This window comes from Rattus norvegicus, chromosome 10 (genome assembly GCF_036323735.1).
Source record: "Rattus norvegicus strain BN/NHsdMcwi chromosome 10, GRCr8, whole genome shotgun sequence".
Taxonomy (NCBI): Eukaryota; Metazoa; Chordata; class Mammalia; order Rodentia; family Muridae; genus Rattus; species Rattus norvegicus.
Window position 1 is genome coordinate 2,492,933 of NC_086028.1, and position 17,447 is coordinate 2,510,379.

The 17,447-nt window shown below is 42.3% G+C and overlaps 1 protein-coding gene across 11 annotated transcripts in view; it reads right to left on the minus strand.

The window, feature by feature from the left end:
- Positions 1-2,672: 2,672 nt before the first annotated feature.
- The window catches only part of Mpv17l (MPV17 mitochondrial inner membrane protein like), a 36,844-nt gene continuing 22,069 nt past the window's right edge, over positions 2,673-17,447 (minus strand). For 3 of the 11 annotated variants that reach the window (XM_008767468.4, XM_063268245.1, XM_008767469.3), the window contains 2 exons: positions 5,451-5,480; positions 2,673-5,283 (listed from right to left, as the gene is read on the minus strand). In XM_008767468.4, the coding sequence (XP_008765690.1) occupies positions 5,110-5,283; positions 5,451-5,480 (204 nt within the window). In that variant the 3' untranslated portion in view covers positions 2,673-5,109. Of the gene's footprint in view, positions 5,284-5,446; positions 5,481-8,425; positions 8,550-10,256; positions 13,609-17,447 lie in introns of those variants that run through there. The other 8 variants (XR_010055116.1, XR_010055114.1, XM_008767467.4 and 5 more) reach the window with 5 other exon arrangements.

Below are 17,447 nucleotides of genomic sequence, written 5' to 3' on the forward strand. Positions count from 1 at the left end.
TACCAACAACTGTAATTTTTTAGTCTCATTTTGTAACCCTGATTGGCCTAGAGCTATGTAGAGCAGGTTGGTCTTGAACTCAGAGATTTTACTAGTACACATTACCTCTTTCTCAGAGATTTTTTAAAAATTTATTTTTATTTTATGTGTATATGTGTATTGAGTACATGTCTGTGCTGGTTGTAAGCTGCCAGGTGGGAACCAAGTGCACCACCAGTCTGCCAGAGCAGCCCAAGCCCATAACCAACTGAGCCATCTCTCCAGTTCCCCCTTTTCTTTTCTCTTCTAAATTGACTTTTGTTTTATTTTTGCTTTGCCTTTCAGACAGGGGCTCAGGTAGCCCAAGACAGTCTTGAATATGCTTGAGAATGACTTTGAACTCCTGGTCATCCTGCCTATATCTCCCTGCTGTTAAGACAGGGGTAAACCATCAACCATATTGGCTAAGAATCTCTAATTTCCTTTAGTCGTTAAATGACTTCTTCTAACTTTTCCAAAGAATATACAAATCCCTGACAAATTGCATTGACTCTGTTAAATCACCCACTAAACATACTTTAAAAATATGTAAATACTGCAAACAAACTTTTAAACTCAATTCTTACAAAAATTTGCACCAGATTTCAAACTGTCTAATTCTCACCACATTATGATATAGATAAGGCAGTAACTTGTCAGTTTTCCCTCAAATGAAAATGACCAGTAAGGTACTATTTATGCATGGATCTTAATTGCAAAGAGGCTTAACAGAAGTACTACATGTTTTGCAAAGCTAAAAAATGATCAAAAATTATACATTAGTCTTCCCTCTCCTCCTTCTTCGACTAATCCCTGAGCAAGCATTTTGTCATTGAGCTACACTCCAAATCCCTAAGTACATATATGTATATTTATACATATTATAAATATTTTTATATTTGTGTGCATATGTGTCAGGCCAAAGTTCAGGTACTTCATCATCTTGTGTGTGTGTGTGTGTGTGTGTGTGTGTGTGTGTGTGTGTGTGTGCTTTTCTAATTTGTGTTTATGTGAAGGTAGTATGCATTCATGTGTATGCATGTTCACAGGTGTGAATGTGTACACAATGGCCAAAGGTAGACATAAGGTATCTTTTTTTAAATCTCCCTCCACATTAGTGATTGTCTTAGTCAGTGTTCTATTGCTATGAAGAGACACCATGACCACAACTCTTAGAAAGGAAAGCATTTCATTGGGGCTTGTTTATAGTTTCAGAGATTTAGTCCATTATCATCATGACAGGAAGCGTGGTGGCATGCAGGCAGGCATGGTGCTGGAGAAGTAGCCAAGAGTTCTACAACTGAACTACAGATAGTAGGAAGACAGACAGACAGACAGACAGACAGGCAGGCAGAGAGAGAGACAGAGAGACAGAGAGACAGAGAGAGACACAGAGAGAGACAGAGAGAGACAGAGACAGAGAGAGACAGAGACAGAGACAGAGATTGAGCCTGGCTTGGATTTAGAACCCTCAAAGCCCACTCCTAATGACACATGTCTTCCAACAAGACCACACCTACTCCAACAATACCATATCTCCTAACCTTTTCCAATACTGCCACTCCCTGATGATTAAGCACTTAAATATATGAGCCTATGGGACCATTCTCATTCAAACCAATCCACTGATGCAATATTTGCCACTGAACTCTATGCTCACTGATTCCATTGAGCTAGCGAAGCTAAAGCCACCTTGCCCCATTTCTACCTACCAAGCACGGAGATTACAGGCAGGCTTCCATCCCCAACCAACTTTTAAAAGCATGCAATCATCAAGAAACATACTTCCTGCTGCCCCAATATAAAATGCATTGATATCTTGTTGTGAGAGTTTCACAGATCCCACTTAAGATATAGTTAAGACACAGAGACTTCTATATACTTTAAGCTGTTCGCTCTTTACTGGAGCAGTCTCTCAGCTAGTTACGTAACTTATCCTGACTTCTCTGCCATTCTATTGAAAGGATGACATAAACCCCATTTGTCTCCATTTTAGGACCAGGCCTGGTTTCAAAAGGAATGTCACCAGTCCCAGGAACTAGGCCATAAGTCACCACCTCGAGGAACAGACCATAAATTCCAGGAACAAAGGCATAAAACCCCCTCCCAAAGAGCAGTCTGGAGATAACCACAAGAATGAGAACAACCGGGAGATAATCACAAGAATAGGAAAACGTCTTATCTTAGGATAGGCCATCTGTGATAGGAGCCTTATCTTGTCCTTGTTCCTGACATAAGAATGAGAGACCTCTCTCCATCTGGCACAAGCCAATTAGAAGCTGACCCATGTGACCTCCCTAGAACCCACCAATGAAATTTTAGATTACCTAACCCACTCTCTAAATATAGAACATAGTGGCCAATAAAAATTGTACTAATGTCACCACTTTGGCGCCTGCCAATCACATTAGAGATTATGTATCCCTCTAGATAATTTCTCCCATCCCTGCATAAACAGGGGCCTGCGAGTTCCTCCATTGTTATTGTTTTGATGAATGGTTGGCCCTCACGTGCTGGCTGTTTCTGCAGAATAAATGCTCTTTGTCTTTGCATATTACCTGAGCCTGGGGTCTTGCTTCAGCCGTTTTCAGATCCTTACACTATCTGTCTCAGTTCAGATTTTATTGCTGAGAAGAGACACCAAGACCAAGACATCTTTTATAAAGGACGTTTAATGTTTGCTGGCTTACAGTTTCAGTCCATTATCATCAAGGTGGGGAACATGGCAGCATCCAGACATGGTACTGGAGAAGGAGCTGAGAGTTCTAAATCTTTTTTGAAGGCAGACAAGAGGGGACTCTCTCCCAAGGCAGCCAGGAGGAGGGACTCTCCTCACAGGTCAGAGCTTGAGCATAGGACCTCAAAGCCCATCTCCACAGTGACTCACTTCCTCTAACAAGCCATACCTCCTAATAGTGCCACTTCCCATGGGCAAACCACCACAGCATCTCTCCATGTGGTTCTCACTTCATGCTTCCAGCTCCTTCCAGCTCTCTTCTGCCGCCTTCTTCCCTTCTGCCTCCTTCCAAGTCCCCTTGGATCTGCCCAAGTCTCCTGCATCTCTGAAGTTATGCTCCATACTTCCTGCCCCAGCTCCAGCGGTCAGCTCTTTATCAATCAAAAAGCCACATTCCAGCTTGAACCAATCAGTAGCAGGACAGCGCCCAATCAATCTCTTAGGGTTGCCCTTTGGCACTGAGGACTGCTTGACCTTCACCATGGCAGCTTGCCTTTTAATATGATAGTCTCAGAAAATCTTTCTGGGGTGGTGGGAAGGACAAACAATTAACATATAGAAAACTGGTGATGGGCCATAAAAATGACAATATCCAAATCCTGCCAGCAAGTAACAGGGAATAGCAATTAACAAGTGAAAATACAGGGATATACTTTCATACCACCCCAATAATTTCTATTACATTCCATAATTTATACCCTTTTAGATGGTGCATGCTTATAATTTATACATATTACAAACAATTAATTAATTGCTTAGAAATTTAAACATGAATTATAAAACTGACCTTATACATTCAGTATTTCACATCTTGAAATTTGTCATATATGCCAGTAGAAGGAATAGAGACATGGAGACAATTTTTAGGTGAGATGGCTGAAATTTATTTTAAGATTAATTTATTCATTACGTGTAGTGTTCTGCCTGCATGTACGCCTGCAGGCCAGAAGAGGGCACCAGATCTCATTACAGATGGTTGTGAGCCACCATGTGGTTGCTGGGAATTGAACTCAGGACCTCAGGAAGAGCAGTCAGTGCTCTTAACCGCTGAGCTATCTCTCCAGCCCTGAAATTTCTTAAGACACTCATACTTTTGAATCTTTTATTTTTGTGGTTTTGAGGCAGAAACTTGCTATTTTTTCCAGCCCAGTCTTGAACTCCTTGGCGAAAATGATCGCCCTCCATTAGCTTTCTGAGTAGACAGGCACACATGTCCAGGCCTGGTTATTTGCATGATTCTGAAACCTGAAGGTGGCTGGCTGAGATTAGACTAACTGAACAAATGTGGGAAACTGGCTGATGATTGCTGTGTCCACTTTGAAGTATAAAGATAAAGAATTTTAAAGCACTGAATTATAAAAGACTACTATCAGGATCCCAGAATTCAGTCAGTGGCAGAGCACTAGTCTGTGTAAGACCCTGGTTAAGCATGGTGACTCATGACTGTAATCTCAATATTTAGAATGTGGAGGCAAGAGGGCTGCTACAAACTGTGTACACTAGTCTAGTACAGATTAGACTTCTTCATTAGAGAGGAAAGAAATGATTAGTTTTCTAGAAATTTCATTCAGAAATCAAATGTCCCATTGGGTATTTGGTCAATTGTATCTTCTCAAAGCTAAAAGACATCGATTTTAAAAACCTGTGCTTGGGTGCTGCAATATAAAATCAAAAGAGGAAGATATAATGGTTCATGCCTGTAATCTCGGCACTTGGAGAGATGAGGCTTCACTGGGGTTCACAGTGAGTTCCAGCCTGAGCTACACAAAGAGAGAACCTTCTTTTTAAAAAAGTAGGCAGTATCAATAAAATATTCTATACAGAATATATCCAATACTATTCCCTTTTGAAGATTAAAAACATCTACTTACAGAATTTTAGTGTTGGCATAATAATACATAGGGGGACTGATTATTCAACCTTCTTGACTGAATTTTATATACATAAAAATTTACTATAAGAACAAAAGGCAATCCGATTCCAAAGTATGTAGGAAATAGCCTGAGAGTTTGGGTTAAAAATACAACCAAAACTGGAGGTTTTTTTTTTTTTTAAATTCAATTGGCTATTAGAACTATTAATGATTCTCAAATGTTACATGCCATTGTTGTAGTTTTTAACCAAAGCATTAAAGAAGTGAAAATACCAGAGAATAAGACTTTTCAGACTGGATTGACTGGGAAAGGCTTGGATAAAAGTTAAAATAATCATTGATAATTTCAAATCAAGTGGCCCTATGGAATAGTAATTCTTCATGATGGAGTCCACAATTGGTCAATGAAGAAAGCTTGTTGCAGATGATTGAGAGCGATGGAGAGATAGAACTGCGTCCTAGGAAGGGAGTCCTGGACACCTCACTTCTCTGGGGACCTGTCACCTGCCTCCTTCCTTCGAAGGAGGATGAATATGGACTCCACTGTACCATCACCGCTCTGCTGTGAAAAGCAGAGGAAGGTGGCCCAGAGGAAACCACAAAGTCCCGTGTATGCTGTCCTCCAGTTCACAGGGACAAGGCTGAAGTTGGTCAGCTGAAATACAGAGAGAGTCTGTTAGGAAGATACTGGCAACAAAAACTGTTTTGGGTTTTGTTTTCATTCCACACTAGGGACTGAATTCAAGACCCAGCACTTACTAGGCAAATGCTCTACCACTGCACCAAGGCCCAGCACCAGATTCTATAAAGCTTGGCACTCACCTGCACAAAAGGCCAGTACATCAGACCAGTCTGGAATGAAGGAAAGCCCTGTTAGAATGCTGTGTAGGCACACAAACCAAACACATAGTTTGCTCCAAAAAAGAATAAGAAATGCCAGGTAGGTAGGATGCCTAGCTAGGACAGGATTGCACTCAGAGCAGATTACATGAAGAAGATTGCTTGAAGTCTTGAGAGAGTAAGAGACTTGGAGGTACAGTTTGCCAATACTCATTGGTTATAATCATAAGTGCAGAATGAAAAGTCAGAGATTCTGTAAGAAATCAGCACTTTAAAAATAATCACATATATTTATACATTATAATTTCCAAGTGAGTATCAGCATATAATATACATGATGCATTTATTATCAGTGAATTCTTTAAAGTATATTCAAACAAAAAAATTTTTTTGAGACAGAATATGACTGTTTGTCATTGGCTGGCCTGAAGCTTTGGTTACTATGCAGACCAAGCTGGTTTAGAATTCAGTGATCTACCTGCCTCTGTCTCCCCACTGCTAAGACTAAAGGTGTGTGCCACTATAACTGGCTTATCCAAACAATTCTTTATGAGACAATATGCAAACAATACATCTAAGCTATCTCTTGATAGAGAATAAGATAGGCTGACATTACAAAATTCTTATGTTTATTTAGTGTGTACACACGTGTGTGTGTGTGTGTGTGTGTGTGTGTGTGTGTGTGTGTGTGTGTAGGTCAGAAGATACTTACTTTACTCACTGAGCCATCTTGCCAACCTCTCAATTTTAAAAATTGTTTTATTTTTATTGACTTTCTTTTGCAACTGGGTCTTGCTCTAGCTCAGTTTAGTCTTAAACTCATGGCAGTCATCCTGCCTTGGCCTCCTAAGTACTGGGGTTATATAAGCCTCCATGCTTTAAGAAGTAATTTAAAAAAAAAATATACATGAGCCAGGCGTGGTCATGTCTTTAATCCTAGGTCTTGGGAGGTAGACTCTCTCTCTCTCTCTCTCTCTCTCTCTCTCTCTCTCTCTCTCTCTCTCTCAATATATATATATATATGGCAGGAGATGCTGTAGGGACACAGAAATCAACTTGAAGCACTTCCCACTGACCAAGTCTGGAATGCTTGAGAAAAATTAAAACACAATAATGAATTATAAACTGCTGGGAGAAAAAGAAGAACCCAGAGTACATATCCACAATAAAGATGTAGCTGGGGATGAAGAGCAAACCCATGCTCACAGAATGGTGCTGAACAGCACCTGGGGAGCACCAGGGCTGGGAAGACGCACCACCCAACAAACAGCACATCAGGCAGCTCAGGGCAGAGTCAGAGGCACAGCTGCCTACCAACTACCATGCGCAAGGCCCTGAGTTCTAGTCCCAGCACTGTAGAGAAAAGGGGAAAGGGAAAAGAGGAAAGCAGGGAAGGAGAGGTAAGGGAAGAGGAAAAGAGAATGGAGGGAAGACACACAGGTCTGTGGTCTCAGCTACTTGGGGGACTGAGACAGGAGGACTTCAAGTTCCATGTCTGCCTGAGCAATTTAGTAAGACCTTTCTCAGAAGTGAGTGGTGAACCTCCTAGAGCCAGGCAGGAATCCCAATGGAGTGACAGGGACACCAACCCACCCACAAAACTTTTGACCCAAAATTCATCCTGTCTATAAGAAATGCAGTCGGCCTGGAGAGGTGGCTCAGTGATTAAAAGCACTAACTGCTCTTCCAGAGGTCCTTAGTTCAAATCCCAGCAACAACATGGTGGCTCACAACCATCTGTAATGAGATCTGATGCCCTCTTCTGGTGTGTCTGAAGACAGCTACAGTGTACTTATATATAATAAATAAATAAATCTTAAAAAAAGAAAAGAAATGCAGTCACAGGAGAGGGAGCAGAGATTGAAGGAATGACCAACCATTAGCAGGCTCAACCTGAGACCCATACCATTGGCAAATGCCAATTCCTGACATTATTAACGATACTCTGTTACGCTTGCATACAGGAGTCTAGCATGGCTATCCTCTGAGAGGCTCTACCCAGCACCTGACTCTGACAGATGCAGACAGAGCTTGGGGACTCTTAAAGAACAGAAGGAAGGATTGCGGCCTCTAAGCAGATAGAAACTCTAAAGGAAGGCCAACAGAGTAACTAACCTAGACCCCTCCTGCTTCCTGCTTTTTTCTAACATTAGATGTACAACAGAGTGTGGTGACCTGTATTGCCTATAATTTCAGCACTCAGGAGTCTCAGGCAGGAGGATTGCTCTACACAATAAGTTTGGGCCAGTCTGGGCTACAAATGGGACCATGTTTCAAAACAAACAACAAAATCAATCAATATATAAATTAATAAAACATGTCAGACATGTTTTATCTCTAACCTCATTCTCCCTTCAAAAATAAAGAACAAGGAAATCTCATTCCAAAACCTCTGGTGGAGGCACAGTTTCTACCCTAGAAGTAGCAGGAGCTCTAAACACTCTCCTTGAAGGAAATGTCCCTAACTAGAGGGAACCAGGGGATTCTGTGCCTTCAAATCTCCCCTCTGCCTTCAATCACCAAATGGGCAATTCTGGTTCTGGAGCTCAGTAACATCCTTCAGAAGATTCTAGAAACAGTTCGAGTGATAGCTCAATGTGGTTTCACATTGTATTGGTTTTTGTGTTTTTAGGTATTGGGGTTACCCTAAGAGATCCCTTTCCCACCTCCCACTAAACAAACACTTCTACCACCAAGCTATACCTCTATTCCTCAGCACTGCTCTGGATAGGGGACTAAGTACATGTAAAAAATTAGGTATATATTCTGGAATCCTGAAATTTTATCTACCTGATTGTTATTAGTTGAGTCAAACTAGTGCTGGATCAGAGCTGATAAATGAACCTGACTTTGCCTGAAGACAGTAAGCCTTCACCGAACCCAAGACAGTCTCGGTTCATTGGTTCAATAGCAACATAGACCTTTGTACTGAATAAAGAACACTGCAGGGGACTTACTTTACTGGGAACAATCCTGGGAAACATCATCCTTCTTGGAAACACCTTTGGGACATAAGGTTCTTTTCACCAGAACTCACACCTGGAAACAGTGATTCCATGGCCGACCCACAACCTACAATTCCTATTTTGCAAATAGATTTAAAAACCTATTAAATAAATTGTAGTTGCTGATAAGAATAAATCTAATGGAGTCTGCTCCCTGGAAGAGGCTATATCCTGTGACATATCAGAAAATACGTTGCACTCCGCATTTGGTAAGAAACCCCCTGAACTCCCACAGCTGCCACTGAGAGCCCAGTGGACTCAAGGACCCACCATCCCCCCAAACCGCCTCCCCCCTCCCGCCCCCACTGAATACCAATCCCCTTCCTGCTGGGACAGACTGCTAGCTAGTTTGCTCCCCAGAAGACACAATATCCTGAGGCATCCCAGAGGATCCCTTGCACTCAGAGCATTTGATACCACATCCCAGGAGATCTGCTACACCCAGGGTATCTGACACCACAACTGGAGACATCCCGGGAGATTCACTGCACCCAGGACACCACAGCTTGAAAGCATCCTAAGAGGTCCTTTGTACACAGGGCAACTGGGCAATTGACACAGTCTGAAGACCTCCCGGGGGCACTATGGCAAGCAGGGCAACTGACCCAAAAGACTGAAAGTCTCCTGGAGTATGGCTGCACACAAAGAAACAGAAACCACAGTCCTTCTCCCCCTCCCCCCAGCCCACCTCCAGAATAGCTTAACAGAAGACAACAGTTTGACTGCTCCTCTGAAGATCCAACAGTCTGAAGGCCTCCAGGGGGTCTACTGCAGGTAGGACAACAGAGCAGCAGTTTCTCTGCCCCTCTGAATACCATCCAGTTGGAAGGCCCCACAGGGGGTCTGCGGGGCCACAGGCCACCACAAGACCTGAAGCAACCCAGGGACAAAGGAGACAGGCTCCAGACAGAGTCACCCAGACCAGAAAACATACCTGAAAATCAGGAAGCTGACCTAAAATCCTATGTCATGAAAATCATAGAGTCCTTTAAGGAGGACATAAATAACTCACTGAAAGAAATACAGGAAAACACAAGTAAACTGGTAGAAACACTTAAAGAGGAAACAAATAAAGCCCTTAAAGAAATACAGGAAAACACAAACAGGTGAAGGAATTGCATAAAGCAGTCCAAGACCTAAAAGTGGAAGGAGAACAATAAAGAAAACACAAATGGAGGCAAACCTGGAAAGGGAAAACCTAGGAAAGAGGTCAGGAATTACAGATACAAGAGATAGAAGAGAGAATCTCAGGTGTAGAAGATATTATGGAAGAGTGACACAATAGTCAAAGAAAATTCAAAACATAAAAAACTCTTAACCCAAAACATCCAGGAAATTCAGGACATAATGAAAAGACCAAATCTAAGAATAATTGAAATAGAGGAGAATGAAAATCCCCAACTCAAAGGGCCTGAAAAGTCTTCAACAAAATCCTAGAAGAAAACCTCCCCAACCTAAAGAAAGAGATGGTCATAAAGGGACAAGAAGCCTATAGAACAAATGGGACCAGAAAAGAAAATCTTCTCATCACATAATAATCAAAACACTAAACACACAGAACAAAGAAAGAATATTTAAAGCTGCAAGGGAAAAGGACCAAGTAACATACAGAGGCAGACCTATCAGAATTACACCAGACTTCTCAACAGAGACTATGAAAGCCAGAAGAGCTTGGTCAGAGGTCATGCAGATTCTAAGAGAACACAAATGCCAGCCCAGGCTACTATTGTTGGACTTTAAATCTCGGGCCGCTTCCCAGACAGAGCACACCAAGCCAACATGGTTCCACATGGAGAGGTTTAATGAGAGAAAAAGAGTAGAAGAGAGGAAAGGCTGGCCATGAGCACGTGGAGGGAAGTGAGGTAAGGATGGTGAGAGAAGGGACAGGGACAAAGAGGGCATGAGAGAAGGAAAAGCAAGAGAGGAGTGAGAGAGGGAAGAGAGTGAAGAGGGGGCAAGCAGCCCCCTTTATAGTCAGGCACATTGGCTATTGCCAGGCAACTGTGGGGTGTGGGGTGGAGCATACCTGGCTGTTCCCAGGTAGCTGTGAGGGTGGAGCTTAGACAGAATACCAACATTCCCCCATTTTGGTCTAATTTAAAAAAAAATAATTAGAGGAGCAGGAAGTAGTCAGAGATCACGATGTGTCTCTATGGAACCTAGAAAAATGGGTATGGGATGTTTGTCCAGTCTTAAGAGCTGGCTGTTTCCTTGTTGTCCAAGGTCTGTGGAACCATCTGAGGATAGGTCAGAAGGAACAGGTCCAATAGAAGTGTCTGTGTCTGTGAGAGGAGACCAGAACATCTGGAGGTGGCTTCTCTGGAGCTGTCCTGGGTCTAGTTAGCACCTAGACTTGACAAGATGCTGAAACACACACATATATATTTATTATAGGTAGCGAATAAGATTAAGCGCATTTGGGAGAAAAAATTTTTCTTAGATGTACATTTGAAACCCAGAGGAATCCCACCCTTTGGAATAGGTAGTTAAGTGGGAACTTTAGGCAGACGTACTTATCTGGGTGGAGTCTATTTGGTCCATGAGAGGTAGGTCTGAGTGGGTTTCCTGTAGCTTATAAGTTTACAAAAAAGATAACATGAGTTAACAACATGAACATTCTTTAAGGTAAGCTTTTTGTGGAGCAAAAGGAAGAATTTGTCCAACAGAATGTGTCCTAGATATCTTAAAACAGTTTGTCATGACGAAAAGACAGATAGAGAAAGTGGTTTCCAGATCCTATTTGAAAAGACTGTTTAGCAACAGGGTGGGGTGGGGGTGGGGGTGTTCTGGACCTCTCAGACTTGGGGGTCTACCTGAGAAGCTGGTAAAGGAAGTAACATGCTCATGTTAGTAGGTTGGCTGGCTAGAGGGAGCAGAGGGCTGCAGACGAGCTTGAGTTTGGGGAAATGGGTGGAGCAAAAGAGAGGCTCCAACTTAGCTTGAAGATCACCTCCCAATAAGGGACAGGGCATGTTGGCACTACCAAAAAGGAATGAGTGAGAGGTGTACCCCTAAAAATGTAACTAAGTAGTGGGATTTGGAGTGGAAGTTAAAGTTGCCCCCTACCTCGATGACAGAGAAACAGGAGAGAGAAGTGGGTCCCCAAAACTCCGTTAGGACTGAGTAGGTGGCCCCAGTGTCCAAGAGGAAGGAGATGGGCCACTCACATACCATGATGGTTACCAGGGCTCCTTGCTGGTGATGGCAGTGGTCAGGTCCAAGGAACTCAGGCTCCTTTAGTCGTCCATAGCCAAGCCTAGGAGATCCCCTAGAGTGTTACCTGGGCATGATGTCCCTCTGTCCTACGCAGCACGAGGGCAATCGACAGCCCAGTGTCTCCCTTGATGGCATCTAGAACATAGTCCTTTGGCTTGTGGAAGTTAGGGCAAGCCCCTGCCCAATGACCTTGTTGACCACATCTGTAGTAGGAGCCTGGTGGTCCCTTAGCCTTAGAAGACCAGGAGTCCTGGGTAGTGGCTGAGGCTGGTCAGATAGCCTTTGCCAGCATATGGTACTTTTGTCTACGAGCCTTCTCATTTCTCCCATGGCACTTTAAAGGCCAGTGCCAAAACTTCTGCCTGTGAAGTTAGGGGCTGTTTCTATAGCTTTTTAAGTTTGTCTTTTAGGTCAGGACAACTCTGGGAAAAGAAATAGGTCATCAGAAGTTGCTCACCTTCTGAGTTTTCAGGGTCTAGGTTAGTGTATTACAATAAAGCCTTTGTAAGGCGTTCTAAATATTGGAATGGGTTTTCCTGTTTCTTCCTGGATGACCTCTTGTAGTTTTTCAAAAATCACTGGTTTTAAGACTGTCCTGCTCCCAAACTCACCAGCATTTCTCAGGAGGTATGGATCATATGTCAAGACAGGGTAGGGATGAAAAATCTTAAATAACTTTGACAGGGCTTATAAATAGAGATAAGAAATAAGAAAACTGTGCCATATGTGAGACTGTGACTGGGTGGATTTAAGCCTGTGGCACTGAGCACAGCATGGTTTGGGAATGGCTAATCGGGAAGCTGCATGCAGGGTATTACAGAGATGGGGAGGCCTGCTGGACTGACCAGCCAGTACCTGGGACACAGGTTACCTCAGCAGGATGCCATGGGAAGCAAAACACAGAGAGGTATATGAATGTTTGGGCATAAAGAATTTCTTTCTACTTACCAGACTGCTGGCAGTAATTGTAAAGATCCCAAAAATTGAGGAATTTGGAGTGCTATTATGCGGCCATTTTGAACCATTATCTAATGAATATTGGGTCCAGACCTTATTGTTGTATAGGTGTATCAATTTTGATGAACTCAGGTGAGGTGTTAATTTTAAAGTTTTGAAATTCTCCAAAAGACATCCTAACAGTGTATTTGGAGGCACGTTTGAAGACCATGAATAGCTCTTTGGGGGAAGTCATCAATTAACTCCACACTGGTGTCCCAGGAGGAATTAATGGTAATGGTAGTACTCAACCAGGCCAGGTGTCTGAGTGGTCCTGGAGCTGCCAGAAAGTGTTCCTACCCAGGTCAGCTGCAGGAGCCAGAGCAAGGAACCGCTTTTGAGGGAAACTCCACCCAATGATCGAGGTCCTATCCAGTACGTCAGCTAAGGAAATTCCCATAATCTCAGAAAAGCTGGCCAGCCTTTATTTGGGAAATCTCGGTACTCCTTGCCAACAGGAATAGACCTAACAATCCGGTGTTTGTGTGGAGATTGTAGCTGCAGCCTGGTAGCAGGAAAGTGGAACCCTGTGGTTGATGAGGGCCTGTCTAAGGGGCAAAAGCTAGAACAATGTGGTGAACCATGGAGGGTAGCAGCTCATGGAGAAGTCTGCTTGTGAGCCAGCTAAAGCAGTAACTGAAGCAGTAACTCATGTGGTGAAAGTCCTGAGTGTCACAGTAGCCAGCAGGTGGCGGTGTCCAACAGCACAGGGTAAGCAGCAGATGAAATGGATGAAATGGATGAAATGGATGAAATGGATGAAATGGCGGGACACAAGGAGTAACGTGGGGCAGCAGCTGCACGATTCTCCATTCCTTCTTTCCACAGCCCACTTGAGCACTTTGACCTCAGGCTGCCCCCCCCGGGGGGGTCGCTGGGGGCCGCAGCAGGTGGCAGAGGCATGCGTTGGGAAAGGCCTACCTCTGCCGCATGGTCAACAGCAGTGGGGAGCCAGGCCATGTAAGCACGGGGAGATCAAAAACCACATATAAGCCACCAATGTTGGTGTTTAAATCTCGGTTTGCGCTAGACAAATCACATGGAGCCAACATGCTTCCACGTGGAGAGGTTTAATGAGAGAAGAAGAGAGGAAAGGCCGGCCATGAGCACATGGAGAGAAGGGGTTGGTGGGGAGAGAAGGGACAGGGACAAAGAGGACACGAAAAGAGGAAGAACAAGAGAGAGCAAGAGAGGAGTGAGAGAGGGAAGAGAGGGAGGAGTGGGCAACACAGCCCCCTTTATAGTTAGGCACAGCTGGCAGTTACCAGGCAACTGTGTGGCGGAGCATACCTGGTTCTTCCCAGGTGGCTGTGGGGATGGAACTTAGACAGAATAGCAACTATACTCAGCAAAACTCTTAATCAACATAGATGGAGAAACCAAAATATTCCAGGACAAAACCAAATTCAAACAGTATCTGTCTACCAATCCAGCCCTACAGAGGATCCTAGAAGGAAAACTCATTAATATAAGAAAGATACCTATACCAAAGGAACGACAAGATATTAAGCTTCTCACAGCAAAGCCAAAGGAGAGAACCACAGCACATAAAGCTACCACAAAAACAATTATAACAGGAACCAATAGTAATCTGTCTTTAATATCTCTCAATATTAGTGGATTCAACTCATCTATAAAAAGACATAAGCTAACAGATTGGATATACAAACAAGATTCAGCATTTTGCTGCATACAAGAAACACACCTAAATAACAAAGACAGACACTATCTTAGAGTAAAAGAATGAAAAAAGATCTTCCAACCAAATGCTCCCAAGAAACAAGCTTGAGTTGCCATCCTAATATCCAATGAAATAAACTTTCTACCAAAAGTTATCAAACATGATGAGGAAGGACACTTCATATTCAAAGGGAAAATCAACCAAGAGAATGTCTCAATTCTGAACATCTATGTTCCAATGCAAGGGCACCCACATTCATAAAAGAAACTTTACTAAAGCCCAAAACACACATTGAACCCCACACAATAATAGGGGAGACTTCAACACCCCACTCTCACCAATGGACAGATCATTGAAACAGAAAATAAACAGAGACACAGAGAAACTAATGGAAGTTATGAACCAAATGGATTTAACAGATATGTATAGAACATTTCATCCTAAAACAAAAGAATATACCTTCTTCTCAGCACCTCAAGGTACCTTCTCCAAAATTGGCCAAATAATTGGCCACAAAACAACCCTCAACCAATACAAGATGACTGAAATAATCCCATGCGTCCTATCAGACCCCTATGGCCTAAAACTGGTCTTCAATAACAGCAAAAGCAACAGAAAACCCACATACATGTAGAAACTAAACAACTCTCGATAATTTGGTCAGGGATAAAATAAAGAAATTAGAGACTTTCTGGAACTTAATAAAAATGTTGACACATCATACCCAAACTTATGGGACACAATGAAAGCAGTGCTAAGAGGATAATTCATAGCACTGAGTGCACTGGTAAGGAATTGGATAAATCTTACACTAGCAACTTCATAGCACACCTGAGAGCTCTAGAACAAAGTGAACCAAACTCACCCAAGAGGAGTAGAAGGTGGGCTGGAGAGATGGCTCAGCAGTTAAGAGCACCGACTGCTCTTCTCAAGGTCCTGAGTTCAATTCCCAGCAACCACATGGTGGCTCACAACCATCTGTAATGGGGTTGGGTGTGTCTGAAGACAGCTACAGTGTGTTATATACATTAAGTAAATAAATAAATCTTTGAAAAAAAAAGAGGAGTAGAAGGCAGGAAACAGTCAAACTCAGGGCTGAAATCAATCAAATAGAAACAAAGAGAACAATGCAAAGAATCAGCAAAACCAAAAGTTGGTTCTTTGAGAGAATCAACAAGATAGTTAAATTCCTAGCCAAACTAACTAAAGGGCCCAGAGGAAGTATCCAAATTAACAAAATCAGAAGTGAAAACGGAGACATAACAATAGAAACTGAGGAAATAAAAAAAAAAATCATCAGATCCTACTACTGGAAAATCTAGACAAAATGGATGATTTTCTAGACAGACACCACATACCAAAGTTAAATCAAGAGCAGGTAAACTTTCTAAACAGACCCATATTCCATAAGGAAATAGAAGTTATTAAAAACCTCCCAACCAAAAAAAGCCCAGGGCCAGATGGATTTAGTTCAGAATTCTACCCGACCTTCAAAGAAGACCTGATACTAATATTCCTTAAACTATTCCACAAAATAGAAACAGAAGGAAACTACCAAATTCATTCCATGAAGCCACAATTACTCTGATACCTAAACCACACAAACCTAAACCATAAAAGAGAACTTCAGACCAATCTCTCTTATGAATATCGATGCAAAAATAATAAAATTCTTGCAAACCAAATCCAAGAACACATCAAAACCATCATTCACCACAATCAAGTAGGCTTCATCCCAGGGATGCAAGGTTGGTTCAAAAAATCCATTCACGTAATCCACCATATAAACAAACTCAAAGAAAAAAAATCACATGATCATCTCCTTAGATGCAGAAAAAATATTTAACAAAATATGAGACCTCTTCATGTTAAAAATATTGGAGAGATAGGGAATTCAAGGCCATACCTAAACACAATAAAAGCAATTTACTGCAAACCAACAGCCAACATCAAATTAAATGCAGAGATACCTGAGGTAGTACCCCTAAAATCGGGACAAGACAAGGATGCCCACTGTCCTCATATCTATTCAATATAGTACTCAAAGTGCTAGCTAGAACAATAAGACAACAAAAAGAGATCAAGGAGATACAAACTGGCAAAGAAGAAATGAAGGTATCACTATTTGCAGATGATATGATAGTACATATAAATGACCCCAAAAATTCCACCAGAGAACTTATTTAGCTGATAAACAACTTCAGCAAAGTGGCCAGATATAAAATTAACTCAAATAAATCAGTAGCCTTCCTTTACACAAATGATAAACACGCTGAGAAAGAAAGTAGAAAAACAATTCCCTTCATAATAGCCACAGATAATATAAAATAACTAACCAGACAAGTGAAAGATCTGTATGATAAGAATGGACGTGGTGGTAGTATGGGGTGTGGAACAGTAGGAGGGTAGACCAGGAGGGGAATAAAATCTGAAGTGTAAAAATAAATAAATAAAAATGAATAAATCTAATGAAGTCAGAAATCATCATAAACACCTGCCTGAATGCAGTGGTAGGGTTTATTTCTTGCCTCCGAAAAGCAGAGATGCTGGAGGCCTCCTGGGATTTATTTGTCCAAGCATATTTGAGCTAGAAACATTGGTGCACCAATCTACAGTCTTGGCTACTTGGGAGGCTGCTTGAGCCCCAAAATGGTATGCCAGTCTGGGCAACATCACAAGATGTTTGTTTTCAAAATAAAACAAAACAAAATGTAACAAAATTAAGATAGCTCTTTGTCAAAATACTGGATTCCCTGATCAGCCTCACTTTAAGTCCTAATTTAAGCATAGCTGTTTGAAGCCAATCCTAGTGGGATAAACCTGAAATCTCAGCTCCTCAAGAGAATCAGAAGTTCAAGGCCTATCTGAGCTACAGTGAACTGAACACATCTGGTCAAATTATAGAGACCAGGATTCAAGAAAGGAAGGTGGAAGGAAGGTGAGGAGGGAGGAAGTGAGGGAGGGAGAGGACGAGAAAAGGGTGGAGGGAGGAAAGGAAAGGAAAGAAGGAAGGAAGGAAGGATAAAAGAGAAGAGGAGAATAAAAGAAAAGCTAGGAGGGTCAGCAAGAAGCTTTCCGTGG